Consider the following 20,947-nt stretch of genomic DNA (forward strand, 5'->3'; position numbering starts at 1 on the left):
ACGGCTGAAAAAAATGTTGGTTTTACTGGGCAGCTAGTACATATATGTGTGCAACTGTACAAGTTGAGAGACAGAGTTTTGCTGAGAAAAAAGAAAATATGCCCAGTCAGCCTGCCGTAGCTTAAAGTTAAATACATCTGCTGTATGTGACAACAGAGAGCATCAACAGAGACTGAGAAACAGCTTGAAGTTTATTTATCTTGGACACTATAAAGATGTCATGCAAACCTGTCTTCACAAATAAATCACCTAGTTTGTATTTGAAATTCGGATGTCAGGTTTAGCTGTATGTTTTTTTTCTCCCAGCAACTTGTTGCTCTAAGTAAACCATCTGCACCACAAGAAAACTTGATAGACAATCCTAACTTAATCTTGTTTCCAAGCAAAGTAAAAATATCCCGTTTCCCATTAGCAGTTCAGTGACAGCAGAAGAAGGAGAATTGAAGGCATCATTTGATGCCCGACTATTTTTCCTCACATTGTAGCTTTACTGCACTAATTCTCAACCTGGGGAAAGCGTAACCCAGAGGGCACATTAAAAAGATTAGCTCAACTAATTTAAAAAAAGGGAAATTACAAATTAATTTAAGAATTTAATGGGCCTGAACAGGTTTAAGCAGAAAACAGCTAATTACAAGTGATGTGTAAGCAGTTCTCATAGACTGCAGACTTGACATAAATAGCAAACATTAAAAAAAATCTGTAAAATAGATTATTAGAGTTTTAAAAGTAATGGAAAAATTATTTTTTTTAAAGTAACCAAGATACCAAGTCTCTGGACTGTTTCACTGGTTTCCAGTTATTGTTGTTGCCATACAGGCTATTTTTTGATTATGCAGTTTGTTCTACTGCTGACTAGCAGCCATTGTTTTTTTTTTAAAAAAAAGGTGTGTCTAAGATATAATTATATCCAGGTCTAAGATGATTTTGGTGAGATTACACTGTGCTTATTTCTCTGATTTTCTGTTGATGTTGTGTGAATCTGATGTGAATAAAGAAAAACGTAAATCCAGAGAAAGCAGATGTATGGTGGTAAAATGAGTCACCATAATGAATCCATCCATCTTCTTCGGTTTATCCGGGGCCGGGTTGCGGGGGCAGCAGCATAAGAAGAGAAGCCCAGACCTCTCTCTCCCCACCCACCTCCTCCAGCTTGTCTGGGGGAACACCAAGGCATTCTCAGGCCAGCCTCCCCCGTGTCCTGCCTCAGGACCCAGAACCTGCTACCTTATTGTAGTGGAGGGTTTGTGTGTCCCAGGAATCCAGGGGGCTATGTTATCCAGGGGCTTTTGCCCTCTGGTAGGGTCTTCCATGGCAAATTGGTCCTGGGTGAGGGACCGGACAAAGAGCGATTCAGAAGACCCCTATGAGTAGAACATCAAGGGAACAGTTCACCCTGCCCAGGTTACCAGGGCTCCACCCTGGGTGCCTGGGTGAAAGCGTCTAGAGGCCAGGCCTTAGTCCATGGGGCCGGCCAGGCACAGCGCAAAAAAGGGACATGGGGCCATCCTCCTGCAGGCCCACCACCTGCAGGAGACGCAGTAGAGGTCAGGTGCACTGCATGCTGGGCGGCGGCCAGGAACAGAGGCCCTGGTGGACTGATCCCCAGCTACCAAGACAAAATGAATCCAATCAAAATTATATCCGTCCACTTCTGCAGGTCTGATCAACTTCAATTCAGCACAGATTAAATACATGATGTATATCAAGACATCCAACGCAGAGCAAGCTCAGGATGTCCTGGAATCTGACATGTGCTTTGTATAGACAAACAATACACTCAGTAAGCATCCTCCTCTTTTCACTCTGCTCTTTTTTTATTTTGCAAAGCTGGTTGAAAGACTTCAGACCTTGAATAATCTGCAGACTGATTGATGAGTATTAAAAAAAAACTGCAGACAAAAAATTGCTAGACGACATATTCAGACTCCCTCAGTTGTACAAGGTTTGTATGTTTGCGGTTGTATTTTCACTTTGCAAGGATTCAAGGTCTTTCTGTACTTTACAGATGTGCAGAATTCATCTGCTGATTTGTTTTAAGTTTCCCTTAATCCCTAAAATCTGTTGGAAAAGTCAATTAAGGTAAGATTAGAGACTCGCTGACTGATATTAAAATTCTCAAAAATCTTTGATTTACACAGTGGTGAACCAGTCAGTGCTGAACTGAGTGATTATTACTTTATGTGCTTTAGTGCATTGTGGGCATTGTTGAGCGCTCCCATTAGTTAGACAGCTAAATTATTCACTGATTTCTTTTAGCCACTGAATAGTATATCTAGAATAATGACTTCACAATGGAAAAAATAAATCAGTGCAATTACTCTCCAATAAGTGATTGCTTGTTCACATTAAATACAGAAAGACGAAGCAGTAGTGCTTCGCCTGGCCAGAGTGGACCTAGTAGGGGGAATGAACAGCAAGACATGCAATTAGCTTTGGCTCTTTTTCACAGTTTTGACCGATGAATATTAAAATGTTGGAAATGTGCTCCTCTGTTTGGCCACATGCTGTTTATGTGTTTTCAGCCGAGCTGCACTTAGGCAAATGTAGCACTTGGCAGACTGTTTAAGTTGTAAATTTTTAGTGTAAGCATTATATTTTCAGAATGTGTGATGAAAGTGGAACGAGCAATTACTAATCATACCATTTACATATGAAAAGCAAGGAAATGTGCATTTTAAACTCATCTCATGACATGATTACAATGACAAGATAGAAACAATCGTTTTGATGGAAGATTTTTCTGGTACTGTTGCACATTTGCAGGGGTGGGCACTCTGACTTTTTTTGGGGTTACATTTTTCTCTGTCTCCTACTGCCTTATTTGTAAGTTCCCTGTGATATGTGAACATTCAAGACACACAGTAATATAATCTGTTATCTAATATCTATTGTCTGAGTGCTGCGGCTTTGGCTCATTTCTGTTGCTCAAGATGCTAGTGACCTTGGAATTTAATCTTATTCGACCCATGCACTCATTGTAAGTCACTCTTGATAAGGGTGTCGGCTAAATACTGAAAAATGTAATTTCAATGTCTCACCCGCCCCTGAAATGTAATTTTTGTGTCCTTTTGATAGGTCATAACACATGGGGTGCTGCTTATGTGTCACAGCGAGGTGGGTCACTGCTGGATACTGAGCACGCTGTAATGGATGTGATGAAAATGTAAGCAACCATTTATAAACGAGAGAGAAAGATAAGTGAAAATCAATTCTTAGTGTTCACAGATATAATGGCTCTCTGTGGCAAACATCAGAATGTGAGGTATACAGTGAAAAGTTTAAGGCACCTCGGATGTTTAGCTTCTTCTCATCCATTCTCTGTAAGGAGGAACTCCGACTGGTCCCAAATTCTGCAGCATGACAATGAGCTCAAACATCCCGCCTGAATCATAAAAACACTATCTTCAGCAACAAGAGGAACAGGAAGAACAGCATGATGTGGTATTCCCCAAGGAGATGCTGAGATTGACTAAATGTGCAGAAAAACTGTGGTAAGTTTTCAAAAGTGTCTTGAACATTCTAAAAGCCATCTGTGTACCAAACAGAACTGATGCCTTACAAATCGGTGTGTAAGGTACAAAGCAAATAAAGGATATACAGGCACAGGTGTAATTTTTAAAGAGTGGGTTTTATTCTAATCCAAAGAAAAAGTAATCACAGAAATAAATAAAAACTGAAATAGACCCATAATAGAGGTAAACTAAGCAGAACTTTACTCCATAACACTGCTTAACTTAACAAAACCTTATCTTAACAAACAACTCAAGATATACATTAGTGGACTAAACCATTAAAATGCAAAGGGAGAAAGCAACGAGACAATAACTAAATTGGTTGGTTGGTTCAGTCCATTTGGTTGGCCAGCAACACCCTCAACCTCTTCCTTAGCTCAAACCAGGAAGGACTGCGGAAGCAGGCAGGTAAATCACAAAGGCAATAGTAATTAATAAGTAATTAATGCAGCTTCTATAAATCAGTGACAAAACAATGCAAACCCAAAGTATGCACCATCATTTAGAATAGTGTAGTGCCATAAAGTGCATCGGAACAAATTAATCTCCTTCCTCTTTCGGCTATTCCCTTTGCTGCCACAGCAGATCACACTATCCCCTGCATCCTCTTCTGTCACACCAACCTTCTGCATTCATTAGATCCATGAACCTCCTCTATGGTCTTCCTCTTCTTCTGCCTGGCAGTTCCATATTCAACATCAACGGTCCAGTAACCTCCTGAGACACAGTCCACTCATTTATGTCTTCTGTAATGTACATTGGTCTATATCTTTTGACATATTTGAGCTACCCTACTAAGTTCTGATGTCCCCAATCGAGGACATCCTGGCCTTTGCAATGATATCCCATGTTTTTGAGTGGTCCTTTTAGCTCCAAAGAGGCAGGAAACACAAAAAAAGTTAAACTGAAGGATAATTTTTTCCCTCGTTTCTCATATGTCCTCTATCCCTCCTCCGCACATGTCCAAACCATCTCACTGTTGCTTCTCATGCTTTTTTCCCCCAAACGCTCAACCTGAGCTGTCCCTCTGATGTACTCATTTCTAATCCTGCCCGTCCTGGACTCTCGCAGTCAAAATCTCAGCATGTACCATCTCCAGCTCCACCTCCCGTCTTTCTCTTAGTCCCACCGTCTATGAACCATAAATCACAGCATAGGTCTCACTACCACCTTGTAAACAAATTCAGCAACTTAATTAAACCAAAGAAACTAAGTGGTTGTCATGTAGCTCTAGAGACTGCAAATTTACTTAAATGTGGGAATGTTGTGGGAGACTGAAACCATAACTCTGTTTGATTTATGCGTGTGTGGAGAGTGGAAGAATATTACCACATTATTAATTTAACTGTGTGTTTGTGGTTGTGTACAATCACCACAGGTTGTTTTTTCCACCAAAAGAATTAATAAAGTTTTGTATTTCCTGCTGATTTTTTTATTGCTTAATACTATTTAATCACAGTTTTATAAAAAGCATACTCATTGAAACGAGAAATTTATAAGCGTCTGTGTGCGTTCTGAAGAGTGCTTATACCACTGCAATATGTACTCTAAGTGTATTCTTAACTATGCAAAAAGAAAGCTCATGTATTGAAGAAGATTTTTGAAGCATTATCTTGATAATCAAACTTAAACACAAGTCCAGAAAGTGCAGGAGAGGAATCAGTGGAAACCTTGAGTGCTCATATACTAATAGCAGTAACTAAATGTAAGGAGAAAATGAACAGACTGAGAAGAAAAGTTCTTCAAGATGCAGATTAAAGTGTATTTTGAGCCCAAACTATGCTAATGTCTAAAATTGCACTTGGCATGGTGTTGGGCCTCCTCCATATCTATATTCCGATTTGATTCAGATAAGTCTACATCCTTCAAATTTCATGCAGATTTTATTTGCATTGTCACTCTCGCTAGCAGCACTTGTATTTGAGATAATATATACCCTTTTACAATGCTTAGTGAAAATGTAAACTATCTTGACATGGAGAAATGCCTCTTTCAGAAATGGAATGACAGAGTAGTGCACACATTTAGTTTTTTTTCTTAACAGACAGTTTTCTTGTCTGTCTCCCTGTCTGCTTTGCTTGCTGCCTTATTAGAAATCCCACCGGTTTTCATGGCAAGACGAGGCTGCATGGCATGTAGGCAAGCGTTACAAAGAAAACCACTGGGATCTATTAAAGGCTTGCCTTTCTTTACACTGACATGAGCCCACGTTCAGACTAACTACACAGTTCTTTAGGCTGAGGAAACTTAAAGTGCAAAACTTGAAAGAAGTGACTCTTATCTGTCAGTCTGAGGAATCATTAGCCTCATGCAGCAATGTCCAAGAAAAAAAATCTTCATTTGAGATTGTGGAGCAAAGTTGTAGCAGTTTCAAAATACTCTACATACAGTTTTGATTGTATAATATACCAATATATTCATACATTCTGTCTAACAACCCTTGCTGCTTCATAAGAGGAAGCTTAGTTTCAGCTCGACAAGAGAATTATCCCCACCCACCCGTAGTTTACAGCCGCGGACTGGAGCTTTGTTCCAAAGAGTTTTAAATCAGCTCAAAGAGAGACAAACGGTTTTAGAAGCAACATAACATAAACACAAACAGTAAATAATTCGTTTCATAAATATGGAGATGCTAACTGTGACCATGATTAATCCATGTTATGCTGTCGATTGTGCATGATGTTAATAACACAGGATTACATGCTTTGATATTCAGTGATAAATAGCTGCGAATCTGTAAATCTGTAAACGCAGTTTATCTTGCTGTCCACTGATACCCATAGACTGACAACACAAGATAACAAGTCTGTGCTGAACATTTTTTCACATGCTGCCCACGGCTGATTGTTTTGGACATTGCAAGACTGACTGAACTGACAGTTTATTATACTGATTGGCCACTTTTGTGTTTGATGAATACAGAGAGGTTTCTGTTTACTGACTTTGCCAACAGCATTCTTCTCAGACAAATGCATTGCAATGTATTATATACTTTTTTTTTTTTTTTACAGTATTGTACTCTAATATTGAAGACTGTACTGTATTGTTAATTATGGGGCATTGTAGTGTGTGTATTTGTTGTGAACTGTTGAAACTGCTCTGAGAAAAAAGTCAGTAAAAAAAAACAAAAACATAGGTATCCTCGTGTAACATGCTAATTGCAGTTCATAGTGGTGGATGGCATTCTTTGATTGCATCCTGACTGTGTGAGTTAGGCTTGAGTACATATGGCAAAGTGTACTGTGTGACAGATGATCCCATCTGGATCCCAGTTAGCGACAAGAATGGGAGTGTCAGGTGTCTCATCAACACATTTCAACAGGAAAGCTCAAGGGGTCGAACAGCAGATCGCGCACACACCCCGTCCAGCAGCTAATTAACACAAAGTGTGACTTTACATTTTTAAACAAACATGTCAGAACCCAAAATTAGCATACACGCATGATCTAATAAATTAGTTAAATCAACTGCCTTCAGAATCACCAACATTTTTAGCACACAGGAAAACCAGTAGAAAGCATTTCACTGAGTGTTTTACAGTCATGTAACATATGACAGCATTTTATGTTTAATTTTGTCATTTTATGGCTGATATATTGTTTTGTACAGGAATACGTTCCTGGTAAGTCCACACAGGTTAATCCATTCACATTTATGATAATCATTCAGCCTTTCACTCCAGTAGCACGTCACTCAAACCTTTATCCAAGCTTTTATAGCACTGCACATCAACCAGACTTGTGCAATTACAGGAAGAGAGACCACGCAGTCTACGAGAAAATGCAAAAGTTGCATCTCTGGGCTGAATGAGCTGAGCTGAGTTTTTGTGTTTGCTTTGAGGTGACACACTTCCTATCAGAAGTGACACATTCTCAGCATGTGAATAAGATGAAGGCTACAAAGTACTTTAAATGCTGCAGGCTGATTGCGGCACTCTGTTGACATACAGTAACATTATTCTGGAGGAAAGGCTTTACAGCATGTTTCACTGACATTTTCTGTTCTCCATTACCTTGATGGCATTTATCCTGTAAGAGGAGGTGTGCATCTATCAATTTTCGTTCAGTCAGAAATCTATGACTCATGATGCAATAATTACAAACACTTTGATTTTAGCCTCCAAGGTTTAGCTCACGTGGAATAATTAAAATATTAGAGAGGTGATATTTGGCTTGATAAATGACCACACAATTCACATATTTAACAGAAAAAATACTGGCTGGCAGCACACAGTATAACAGGATTAAGAGCACGTTTACCTTAATACAGTACTATGATTGTTGGACTGACGAATGTGGCACCTTTTTGATTATTCTTGCCCTGAAGTCAATGAGAAATCCTCAAGGAAGACATTGGCTTTATTTTATGTGAGCCAGCGCATTGATCTTGGCGGACAGTGGGGTTACAATAACCCCCTCTGACTGTACACATACTTTATTGTCTCTGCTCACAGCATTTGTTCACTTGAAGTTTTGGGAAAAACCCAACAAAAGTTCCTCACTGGAGCCGAAGAGCAGTGTCTACATTAAACGCACAGCACAGAGAATTCAACTGTCGCCACGCAAGCACTCAAAGTGTGTTAAAAACAAGCTCACATCAGCTCACTGTACTGCCCCAAAATTCAATGCAATTGTGCTTTCACGTTAGAATGAACATCGTGACTTGAAAAAAGATATATATTCTATATACACACAAATATATACTTCACTTACCTTCTGCAAGCAGGCGCACCGCATGCACAAAGGAGGGGTCCAGGCTGTTTTTCTCGGACACCAGCTCAGGTAGGTACTTATCTGGATGCATCTTTATCACAGCGGACCTCTTCACCGGCAGTGCAGGTGAGACGGCAGGAGTGCTGAACGTCACAATGCAACTATAACCCTTGCCGCTCCTGCTTCTTGGTAGCTGTAGTCTACCGGTCTTAATGAGGAACACCAGCAAAACCCCCTCCAAAAATTGGTCTTCCAGTGTCTCCCGAGATGCTTGACTGGGGTAGGGGTGGGGGTGATGATTTGTGATTCAAAGGTGTGAGCCCATCTCTGCTACCGCTGCCTGCTGCCTCTCCTCGGCACCCCGCCAGACTCAGTGGGTCTGCAGACCGCGCTGCTCCCCGCCCCTCAGCAACATTATTGGCCATATTCTGGGACTGGCGCTGCTGAAACACCAAGAAAGGTCCCCACTGAGCGTAAAGGAAATGCTCAGTGTTCTTTAAGGGAATTGCTTTAAAAAGGATGGGGTTGCATTTGGTTGCTGTTGACAACGGTCTCTGAAGCTGGAAACTTTAATAATATTGGATATAGTACTCCGCGGAGAACAAAGAAAGCATGCTAGTAAAGTTTTGTTGCGCTAACAGACTGTACCATATAAATGTCGCTTAATTAAATGGGGGTTTTTTATGCAGCTCGTGAGTTTCAAAGTAACTACAAAGTCAGTACAAAGTAGCCCGCAGGCATTCACCTATGAGGGACAACACAACTATTCATGGTGCTAAACACTGGCTGCTGTCTGATTTGTTTGTACATATTGAATTTGTCTTAGATAACCAAAAACTAGCTTACAGCATACTGTTCTTCAGACTCCACATCACATGATCAACTTCATTAACTCTATTCCACATGCTAAAGCAGGGGTGTCAAACATAAGGCTTAGGGACCCAAATCAGTCTGGTAAAGACTCTAATCCTGTCCCACTGGACAGCTTTGGAAACTGTCGACAAAGGCATAGACACATGGCTATTGATGCTATTTTTGTGTTTTGTACTGTCTACCACAGAAATTTCACGGAGGGGAGGGGGGTTTGATTTATTGTGTATCCATTCCACAGTATCCATTGTGCACATGGATTAATTTTTTTCTGTTTACATCTTTAAGTCATACTGACAGATTTCCCAGCAGCATTTCTTTACCATGTAGAAAAACCAAGATGTACTTTTGAAACTGAACATTATTTTTCTTATATCAAAATGTCTCAAGGTTTAAATGTGCAATTAAACTTGCACATTTAAACCTTGATACCTGGTAAATGATACAAAATAAGTTTTACATTGATGCTGTGAAGGAAGTCTGGCTGTATTGTCACAGAGTGAAAACATATATTTCAAGGTATGCATGCTAAATAATCCATTCATTAGTTTTTCCATGTTACTTAATGAACTTATGTCAGCAAAAACAACAACAACAACAAAACCCCCCAGAGATGCATAATTTGCAATGCTGGTCAGATCTTTTCCTTACATCCTTTGAGGTGGATCCCCTCTTATGGCTGAAGAAGGTCAACTCTAGTAGAGCTTTAGCTGCTTGCATAGTTAGTGGCAGACTTGGCTTAAAGAAGCTTTAATATAAATAGATATTTAATAATAAAGTGAATTCTTCACTTACTCATCAAGAGCCAGCGTTAGTGGTGTCTGCACTGTAAGCATGAATGTTTATGTCTCTTCAAATGGCTCTCTTGTCCCCAAGCCATGATATTGACTTGAATCCAAAAGTCATCTTCGGCACAGCATGCAGGCTGCTTTACTAACTCACAAATTAGATTTGAGCAGATGAGGCTGGTGAACGACCAATTCTGGCTCCACTTGACCTTTAGAGTTGTTTCTCCCCGCACTGATCAGAATCATAAAGGCTCCTCGCGGCTGCAAACAGCAATGCTTTGTGAATATGAGTCAATTATGTTCATAGTATTTAGGATTCTTCTCAGTTTTGGTAGAATTTAATATTTTCTGAGAAACCAGAACATTTGTCTCGGAAATCTAGTGCTGTTGTTTTGGGGTGCTCTGTGGTACATTAATGGCTGGAAATACCCATAAAACTGAGCCAATGGTTTCTTTCATTTAAATTGTGTATTGGCATTGAAGATTACAGAGTATGACTTTTTTTTATGGATTTTTAAGGTGATTTAAAAGACTGTTTTAGAGGCCAGAATACCCAAGCGGGTTTGTCTGACAGAACTATTTCATTAATCTGCTTATTTCTGCAATGCCAAACAAGCCTTAAAGGAGTTAGTATTGATTAAAACTTCACACTTACATCCTCTTTCCATTTATTTTTCATTAAGTTCTCTCTATGAAATCAGACACAGCTTTATTTTTCTTTTTGAAAGCCTAAAACAAGCAGCTATGCCCACGTTGGCCAGTACTGTCTTTGCATTTCATGCTCGCTGGACCTTCACTGATTTAATTCCATTCAATAAAATGATTTATGACAGCGTTAATGCAAATCATGCTGCTGTTGCTGTGACTATTAATGGTAATGAGGGTTATGACGGTTAATGTGTTTGAGTCTTGTAAGTCTATAGTATGTTTGTAGATATAAACTAATGCACGCACATCGGAATAGACACACACCAACAGATGAAAACAATAGCAAAAAAAAAAACATAGACAGCTTATTAAAACTATAGTTTTTAATACATTTCTAAATATTTTTATAGAAAAATGTCTGCTTTCATCATCTCAACGAGATGGAAAATAATCCAAAATTAAGACAACACAAGACTGAAACTAGTGGAGAGGCAAAAGCAAATCAATTTCCAAAAACTCCAATCTTAACATTCCAAATTTTACTGCATAAAAAAACTGTTATATTTCTTCTCACTTCAACTTTTTATTTTTAAAAATAATGAAAGAGATGGTTTTCTCTATGAACACTTCCCAGCTGCTCTCCAGGCTGTAGTGAAACAGTGAAAAGTGTGAAGCGAATCAGAAATGTAGATCATTTGCTACAAAGTAAAAGTTGCACCTTTTTCTACCAACCGGTGGTTATATCATGCCCAATATGGCAAACAATTATTGAGCAATGTGCACGTGACTTTACATGAGAAACCTCAACATGACCCAAAGTCTTTTTTGCAAACAACAGCTATCACCATCTGGTGGCCTACGGATAGATTGCAGGTTCAAGACACTTCTCCAGTGGGTTCATATTTATGACCCTTAAATCATGTCCATGTTTTATACTGTTTATGATGTCACGGTGGCAACATCCATCTTTTATTTACAGTCTATCAACAGAACTACTAGGGTCAGAACTTAAAATTAGAAAGTTTAGCTTTCTGTGTGTGAGTAAAATTTAAACTTCTTTTAACTTCTTTAAGAAAATACTTTTATCAAAGTATAACTGACACTACAATTTTAATATCAACGTTTCCTCTTGGTTTGGTCATAACTAGTATGTATGTTTCTTTATATGCGGTCTATGCATTTGATGGACTCTTGCAGCCCTCTACTGGTCAAAGTGCAACGTTATACATTTTACTGACGGACTGGTAACACTATCGTTAAAAATTTACATTATGGCAACGCTTTAATGTAAGGCATTTAACACCAGAACACCTCTGGGTAACATCAAATTAGTTTAGAAGAAGTTGTTTATCTCCTTTTGTTCGCTTTAATCTGTTTTCACATTTTCACGGAGCTATATTTGCCTTTTATAAAAGTTTGTATTTTAAAGTTTGTTGCTGATTCTCTGTAAAAATGAGTAATATAAGAGTAACTTTATTCTAATTTTTCTGCTTTCTTTTCAGCAGTTGTGTCGTTTGCAGATCCTTTTCTGGGTACTTACATTTTAAAAAATGTTTTAAGGAACTTTAAAGCATGCACCCTACATAATATATACGTTTAAGAATTCAATAGCCTATGATATAACCTGCAGCTGGTGAAAACTAGCCCATGTGTCCACGTTATATAGTCCAACTGCTTGACCATTTGTTAAACTCTGTCCTCTTTTTGCCCTTTTTTAGCTCCGCCTTTATCGAGCCAAGAACACGACTCCAAAAATTCAGACGTTTTCACAATAAAACTACATTACAATACCCAAGTACTTCAAAATTCAAATTCAAATTCAAATTTTATTTGTCACGTACACAGTCATACACAGTACGTTATGCAGTGAAATGCTTAGACAACTGCTCGTGACCTAAAGAAGAAAAAAAAAGGAAAAGGCTATGAATAAGATAGGAAATAAATATGAAAAATTTAAAAGGGTAAATTTAACTAGGAAGGAATAAAATATAAATTAAGGTTAAAAATGAAATAACTGTACAATACAAATTAGAATGAAGGGTAAATTTAACTGGGAAAGAATAAGATAAAATATATAAATTAAAGTTGAAAATAAAATAACTGTACAACAAAATACACAATACACAGTATAGAACTATATAAGAATGTATGAAGAAATATAAATAAATAAATATATACACAATAACAGCAGCTGTACAAGTATTAACTGGAAATGAAGAATATAGTGACCAGTGTTGTGCAATCCACATTATGTCTTGTGCAGTGCAAATATGCTTAAAGTGATTTAAGTGATGAAGTGAAAACAATGTCCAGAATCAGCGAAAAGGAGCATAGCTGTCCGTATATGGCGTTATTTTTGTGCCACTTTACGTGCGCTCAGAATAGTGGCACAAAAATAACGCCATACAAGATGAGCCTTTAACATTGTGCTTCTTAGTTTGCTTAGTGGCGTGAGGATTTAATTTTGAAAACTTGTAGGAAGTCTTTCCTCGGTTGTGGCCATAGTGTCAAACTTGACGTCAGTGTGCAGCACGCGCTGGTTAAACCGCGAACGGTAGTCTCTTGAAGTCACGTGTCTATGGCGAAGTGTTTATCCTTCCGGAAATTCTGAGGCTCGGAAAAGGTAGGACAAAATGCAATGTCTCAATATTGTGGTTGGTCCGAATGAAATGAATAACTATCAATATCACGTCAGCGACTGTGAGTAGATTACAATACATTAAACACAGTTCAAGTGCATCCAGGTAATAGGAGAAAAATGTTTATGTGCACATAAAAATTGAACCATAATAAATTATGAGAAGATCAATTATTATAGTTTAGTACTTGATTGTAGCTCGTAATTCAAAGCTGCTAAAGCCATAATACATTTAAGATAACTTATTATTAACAGCTGTTCTAATTGAATTGGTCTTCTAATAGCCAGGCAATAGCCAAAAACTGGCAACACGGGCTACAATGACCACATCTCAAAGTTCAGTCTTGATGATATGATCTTCGATAGAAGTTGTATCAGTTGTTCCAAGGTGCAAATTCATGTGGTGCAAATACATTACCAGTGGAGTGCAGAGCAAATAATTAGTTTAGCAGTTTCCGTTTATTAAACGAAAAACATTTCTTTGTATGTAAAAGTTTGAGAAGTATGTCTGGATCAAGGCAAAAAGAAGATACCAATGATCACTTGGTGCTTTTCCTAATGTTCAAAGAAAAAGTGAATTATTCTCTGGGCTGAAACCTGTTAATAAACTACTTTGTCTATTCCATGCAGGAAAGCAAAGATGTCAGCAGTCTTGGTTGTGCATGGTGGGGCATGGGCCATACCGGATGAACTGGCCAAGGCCTCTGTTGATGGAGTAAAAACTGCAGCACGCGAAGGATTTTCAGTGCTGAAACGAGGAGGAAGTGCAGTGGATGCTGTTGAAGTGGCTGTGAGGGCTTTGGAAGATAACACTGTGTTTGACGCAGGTACAGACAGTTTTTATTAGATTGGGACACATTTATGCCAAGTAGTTCCATTTGAAAATATGCAAGTTATTAAATGGGGGCTTCATCTTTGTATACGGCATTTGTAGCACCCTCACCTTTACTCAAATAAATAAGTAAAGCCTAAAACCCCAGTTCCTTTTACATGTCCATAGAGCAGCCAAATGAGAATGCCCATTTTCCTTTATTGTTTAAGCTGGCTTCAACTGCAGAACAATGTCTCCATCTACTGGTCATGATGAGAATATCCACCAGGACTCCTTTAAGAATATGAGAGATGATCTCTGGCTAAACCTTAATATCTGTCTATTAACATCGTCTGTTGCTTTCTTTACCCTGACAAGTTGTCAAACATATAAAGTGCCGTCTTTTACTACACAGCCCAGAGTCAGTTGCACACTGAATCAATTAAAAAAAAAAAATCTATGAGTAAAAATATGGAGTTGGAAGTCAACATAATGATACGGGTATGATAGAAAGTATGAATATCCCAAGAACTTTTACAATCATTTGTGCCATTGAAAGTCAGACAAACTAGACATCAGTCAGTAGTATGGTGCTGCAGTGTCTGTACTGCTTTGCCATTACCCTGCATATTTGTAAGGGTGGAGCTGGCATAATTTAAGTGAACACATGGAAACATAGTTTTTATCTCATCTCTAACTTGTTTTTCTCTGTAGGGCACGGAGCAGTACTAAATAAAGATGGAGAAGTGGAGCTGGATGCCATTATCATGGATGGAAGGACACTTGCCACTGGTGCGGTGTCCTCAGTAAAGAACATTGCCAACCCTGTTTCACTGGCACGGGCAGTGATGGAGAAGGTCTAAATTTCTTAGTTTCTATCTTTTTAAAAATATATTTGATTACTGGTGTACTAATCTGATTAAAGATTTTGATTTTTTTTTATCAATACTATAATGTGTTAGATCCCAGCTACTTGTGAACAGGTGGTGTGGTACAGTTCTCCATTTGCTTTAAAAGGAATTGCCAGAAACTTGGCCAGGAGAAACGGCCAGCTCTAACTGTCTACCTTTTTTTTCTTTTTCTAATAATGCACTTAAGTAACCCTATTCATCAATTATACTTGTTAATAGCATCTCTTCCCATAAGGATCTGTGCACTTGGCAAATTGCTACATTTTTTTCCAGGAAAATAGGTAACAAGGATCTGTTTTCTTTTATGTGCTAGAACACCTTGTTAGAAACATCAAAATATGTAATCATTAAACATCCACAATTTAATTTTTAACTGCAAGTTGAATATTTACTTTGGACGGGGGTAAAGCATGCAGCTTCGCACAAATCACTTTATAAATCACTTAGACTAGTCATTAGAGCTCAGGCTGTGTATCTATTACTGACTTTGTGAGAAAAAGAAGAGAGGATTGTTGCCTGGCCACAACAGAAGTCCTTCCCCAGCCATGAATGATGTAGATCAGATGAAAAAGTAGTGACTTTGTCCAAATTCCCCTAAGACCCCTGAAGTCTTTAATTCACCACAGCAAAGAGAGCAGTGAATTATTATAAATCCAATTTTCAGAATGTAGTTGTTTGGCTTGGTTAATCTTTTGATACTCCTCATTTTATAATCCACCTGTGAGTGCCTTAGGTATAATCCTTTCTTCAACATGATCTGTCTGCTCCAGAGGAATAACCTTCTGTCATTACTGAAACATCACTTTTCTTACTCTTACAAACTCTACTCCCCCCACACCACCACACACACTCCTGCTGAGATCACTCTCGTTTGCACACGCCTCTTGTTGTGCCGTACTTGCTGCATATTTTTAACCGTTACTGCATGTTCACCCTCTGACTTCCAGTTCATAACGTTGTTGAGCTTCTCTCATTTACAATCATCACTGAATGATTACTTTACCCCATGTTATTACATCTGTAACTGTAATACTGCATTTACAAAAATACCATTAGCACAATCATACGTGCTTCATCTGAACTCTGCACTTTATCCCTTTAAGTCCCTTATTTTGGCATTCTTAAGTGTATGAGGCATTGGGGATCCTGAACCTTTTGACAAATTTTATACATAACTGTGTCCATCTGTTCAATAATCATGAAAAAGAAATATATGAAAATGTAGAATACAGAAAAGACAATCGGTGAGGTTGAAACAAAGATGGTGGTTGTCTTACCCCGTCCCCAAAGAACCAATCAACTGCAGGAAGAAGAAACATTTTAGCCAGGCATGTTGCACTGATCCATGCTGTAGAGGTTTCAAAGCTCTTTTTAAACTTCATCTTTACTTTAGTCACCAAACTTTTGAAGGCAGGATTTGCTCATAGAAGTACTTTGGCTAAACGGAATTATTTTAACTTAGTATCACTACTTTAGTGCAGAATACCCTTTGTATTATATGTATATAGAATATATATTCTTTTAAAACTCAGGGACAGGAATTAATTCAATGAAGATGTTAAGACTGATGAGCCGATGAGCTTTGAATAGCAATCTGATTCAAACTAACTGAAGCTTTTATCATTCAAACTATTGTCAGAGCAGACTGTCTTCATAGTACCAACAATGTCAGCTTTGATCTGAAGGCAGGTTTCTATGCCTGTTGGTTTCTTGTATCATTCTGAACCACCTCTCTGAATTTAGAGGTTGTTCAGTATAGAGAGCAGTCCCTGAGGGAGCAATCAGTTATATCACCTTGTCCATGAGATGTCTGAAGGCTTCAGACTGCAACAGTTATTTAAGACACTCTGAAGTCTTTTCAGTGATTGGGCACATTGAGACGGCTTGTCAGTCAAACGGAGATATCCAGGTCACTGATTTTAACAACACTCTGCTCTTAACTACAATGGGCTTTAGACTCCAAAATTTGACTTTCATTTCTTCAACAATTTTACTTGATATAAAATCTAATTAAATTTAAACTGGTAAAAACAGCAAAGAGTGATGGGGTCAGGAGAGAAAAGACAGCTCTGTCAGTCCTGTTTTAATGGGTGTGGTTAAAGCAGTTCTAGACTACACTTCCAAATCCTTTGTTTAAAGAGATTAACTTTTCAAGATTTTCCTAATAACAGGGTGATTTCTCTTAAGCAGAAGCCACATTTTTCTTTGATCATGACTAAAAAACAGGAAGTAATCATTATGCAAACTTTATAAAAAATAAGAATTAGAAGAACTGAGTTCTATAATTCATATTTAAAAATGTAAGTGAGTACTTCAGACAGTGTGCTACATTTAGGTAACCACAGTGACACAATTTCAATAATAGCTTATGCAACACTAATTCTGTTGTTAGACAAAGTGGTTAGCCATGAACTCATTTACCACTTGTCCTTTAACCATATTGATAATTTATCCCTTATTTTACATAATGCTTTAGTTTAGACATTGCTGGTGTAACTTTGCTTTACATAGTATCCTGGGTTTGTTTGTGGTAGCATTAGTTACATCTATTACATCCATGGAAATGTTTCTAAAGCAAATACTACTAACCATCAGGTCATTTGAATGTTCTTCTGTTCACAGGTAAATTTCTAGTAAATTGTGTTTGCTTATGTTGTTTACCATGTTTAGGTTCAGGTCCTATATCTAAAACAGGTGTGTGGGAGGGGCCGCCTCAGTACTTCCTGTTTATATAGGGTCATGATGTCATTGAGCACGTCACTGGGTGAAACCAAATTAAGGGTTTTTCATTTTGCATAGTATTGTTTATTTTCTTTAAAGTAACCTTTTGATTTGTATTGTATGCAGTGTTTAACTTTTCAAACCACTTAACTGTGTAAAATGAAAAATGAGTTTCTCAATCGGATTCATAATCTTATTCCTGTTTTTTTGTTTGGAATAGTATTGTTTGGTCTATATTGCAATGGTAGAGACTAATGAGGTTCAGGTGTGTTTAAATTCCTGTTTAAAGCAAGTGAGAGTTTTACCTACCAGAGTTTTAAAATGGTATAACGGAGATGCCAGAAATAAAGTACACTTAAAAGAAACTTGACCGGTATGCTGATGCTATCTACTTATCACCTTCCTTGCCACTTGGTCTGCACTACCTCATAAGACTCAAGAAATATAAAAGTACAAAAGTAACTCTTTCATATAACCTAAAGAAATCATGGCAATGTGTTTTTAATGACACAGTAAATGAAAAGCAAATAAATATTTGCATCTTACAGTAAATCTCATAAAAACATTTAGTTTAGGACATTACAGGATTAAATAATTTATATTGACCACATTCTAGTACCATTTTGACATTTCTTCAGTAAAGCAAATGCAGTGTTTTCACTGCTGGTATACATATGAATATATAGATGTATGGTAGAGGCACAGGTGATTTCTCCAAAGAGTGGAGAGGCAATCCCTCAGGCTCAGGACAGAGTAATAGAAAGCCTATTATATAGTTCTGGAAATAACACTTTTGTCCCTGAATTGTCCATTCTGAAAACAAATTATGAAGTCCCCCAAAGTAATTTTCTAAGTTCTTTTCAGGTCTTGCAAAGAAAACACAGTCTTATTGGTAAACTTGGTTATTGAGGGTGTCTTACTATAATTCAAGCTGGCATCTGGATAACTTTCTGGGCAGAGGGAGATATTCCTTGTGTGCATGGCCAGTATCCTGCCTGTTGCTTTTATGATTATAACTTTAAGGTCATTTTTAGGGCATTTCTGTGGAATCGCAGTTTGATATATGAAGCTGCTTTTGTCTCTAGTGGTACCTTATAGCAATGTTATGTTTGCTACATTATGTTCAGTGCTGTGAGATTTATTTAATGTTTCAACTTTGTCTTACCTATTTTCTTCCTCAGACATCCCATGTAATGTTGACAAGCCAAGGTGCAAACTTGTTTGCAGAAAGCATTGGTATAAGCACAGTCCCCACTGAAACACTGGTGACTGAGTATGAGAGGAGAGAATGGGAGAAGCACAAGAATTACATGACTGGAGTAATAGAAGATTTCAACACTCAATGGTATGCATCTGCGGGATCAATTTCAATTCAGTTGTATTGGATTTATATAGCGCCAAATCACAACTGCAGTTGCCTCTAGGTGCTTTATATTGTAAGGTAGAGAAAACCCAAATAATCAAAAAACCAAGCAAGCATTTGGTGACAGTGGGAAGTAAAAACTCCCTTTTAAAAGGAAGAAACCTCCTGGAGAACCAGACATGAGAGGCAACCATCTGCTGCGACAGCCGGTGGGTGAGGGGAGAGAGACAGAACAGAAGACATATTGTAGAAAAGAGCATTTAATCATCGGTTATTATTAGTTATTAATAATTGAATGCAGAATGGCACATAAAGACACAGAGAGTAAACAAGGTGAATGAAGAAGAAACACCAATAGGAAACCCCCAGCAGCCTAGACCTAGGTTTATGAATTTCCAAAAACTAAAAATGATATTGATATTTATTAGGCAAATAAAGGTCACATTTTGAAATTTGGGCCAGTTTTGGCATCAACCTTACATTGATCAGTTGTCTAAGCACTGTGTGTTTTAATGAATCAAATGAGCTTCCTCCTTGTGATGCTATGTCTGAAAACATTTCAGATCTAATTTGCATTTTCTTTTGCAGCTGATTTTTTTGAATAATGTAACATTTCTTCATCCCAGGGCTCATGATACCGTTGGGGCGGTAGCTCTCGACTCTGCTGGTAATGTCGCATGTGCAACATCAACGGGAGGGATTAGGAATAAAATGGTTGGAAGAGTAGGAGACTCCCCAGTCATTGGTATGACTTCTAAAACTGCTGTTTTAACACTGACAGTAAAATGATAAAGTCAAACCAAAGACCTTACATTGTCCAAACATTTCATTTAATCATACTCTTCACTTTACTACAGGTTACTTTAGCATATTCACTGCAATCTGCAAAAAGGTGTTTTAATGTTTGCTTCTGTTGTTCACGTTGTCTCATGTAAATAAGGCTGTGGAGGATATGCAGACAACTTGAGTGGTGCAGTATCCTGTACCGGCCATGGAGAATCTATTCTTAAAGTCACACTGGCCAGACTCATTCTTTCAAAAATTGAACAAGGTAAAGTATCACAAACGCAAACACTTTGTTTATGGGAATTTATCAGTTCTTCATGTTTTAGTCCATTATCCTGAACAGTGCAACTCATGCAACTCATGTGAGTAATTCCAGTTTTGCAATATTGCCTCTCACAGTTATTTAGTAAATTGTGTTTCTGAGCAGATTAAGAAGATCTTAGAAGCAATTATTAAAGGAGAATGTGCTGTGAAATAACACAAGCTGAAGTTAATTTTCCATTTTTCATTAGCCGCCTGTGTTCCTATTTCTTCTCCACTTTACAGGTAAATCAGTAACAGAGGCTTCGCAGATGTCTCTGCAGCACATGGGAGACCGTGTCAAAGGAGCCGGAGGTGCAATTGTTGTTTCTCCTTCAGGCCACTGGGCTGCCACATTTACCACTGAGCGAATGGCTTGGGCTGCTGTGGAACAGGATGTACTGTGGTATGGATTAGACCCGCATGAGAGATTAAAAGAGCAGTTGCCCCAATAAAAGCAATAAAAAAATAACACTTATTTCTTCTTATTAATCACTGTGCAATGTGAGACTGCGTTATAATTTTTCTTATATAATTAAATTTTATAATTTTTAACTCACTTTTTCTAACTTTTATTAAACACATTTGCTTCAATATAAATAAAATGCATTTATTTTATTTTAAAGGTTGAATATTAAAATAAGCATTATATACATATACTGTGAAAATGTGGTAAAAAAAAATTTTTTAGAGATTGAAGTTTAGTAAGTGTTAAACATAGAAATGCATGACTCAGTGCATTCATTTGGTTTTTTTTTTTTGATAAGAAAATCTTTGCTCTTTAATCTTTGAATCCTGGATCACATTTCCAAGTAAAGGATGTCTGACTTCTTAAACGTTTTTCCTAAATTTTGTAATGAAAAATTACTTCAAAGTTACACTGT

General features: G+C 37.8%; 2 protein-coding genes across 2 annotated transcripts in view; one reads left to right on the top strand and one right to left on the bottom strand.

The window, feature by feature from the left end:
- The window catches only part of khdrbs2 (KH domain containing, RNA binding, signal transduction associated 2), an 80,716-nt gene extending 72,293 nt beyond the window's left edge, over positions 1 to 8,423 (bottom strand). The window contains exon 1 of the mRNA XM_085369370.1: positions 8,228 to 8,423. Coding sequence (XP_085225496.1) covers positions 8,228 to 8,318 — 91 coding nt within the window. The 5' untranslated portion in view covers positions 8,319 to 8,423. The remainder of the gene's footprint in view (positions 1 to 8,227) is intronic.
- A 4,689-nt stretch (positions 8,424 to 13,112) lies between these two features.
- LOC146620095 (isoaspartyl peptidase/L-asparaginase) lies at positions 13,113 to 20,518 on the top strand. Its single transcript, XM_085369371.1, has 7 exons — positions 13,113 to 13,156; positions 13,802 to 13,998; positions 14,697 to 14,839; positions 18,796 to 18,959; positions 19,604 to 19,722; positions 19,918 to 20,028; positions 20,310 to 20,518. Exons 2-7 carry the CDS (start codon positions 13,812 to 13,814, stop codon positions 20,516 to 20,518), a joined length of 933 nt encoding a protein of 310 aa, XP_085225497.1. The 5' UTR covers positions 13,113 to 13,156; positions 13,802 to 13,811.
- The last annotated feature ends 429 nt before the right edge of the window (positions 20,519 to 20,947 follow it).

This window comes from Diplotaxodon limnothrissa, linkage group LG13 (genome assembly GCF_057381915.1).
Source record: "Diplotaxodon limnothrissa isolate DT_005_m linkage group LG13, D_limnothrissa_male_GT1.1, whole genome shotgun sequence".
NCBI classification, from domain to species: domain Eukaryota; kingdom Metazoa; phylum Chordata; class Actinopteri; order Cichliformes; family Cichlidae; genus Diplotaxodon; species Diplotaxodon limnothrissa.

Bases quoted from the DNA above. Each gene is read 5' to 3' on its own strand.
- LOC146620095 (XM_085369371.1), top strand. From the start codon at position 13,812: ATGTCAGCAGTCTTGGTTGTGCATGGTGGGGCATGGGCCATACCGGAT. The intron at 13,999-14,696 runs GTACAGACAGTT...TTTTCTCTGTAG, and splicing joins TAACACTGTGTTTGACGCAG to GGCACGGAGCAGTACTAAAT. The intron at 20,029-20,309 runs GTAAAGTATCAC...TCCACTTTACAG, and splicing joins TCTTTCAAAAATTGAACAAG to GTAAATCAGTAACAGAGGCT.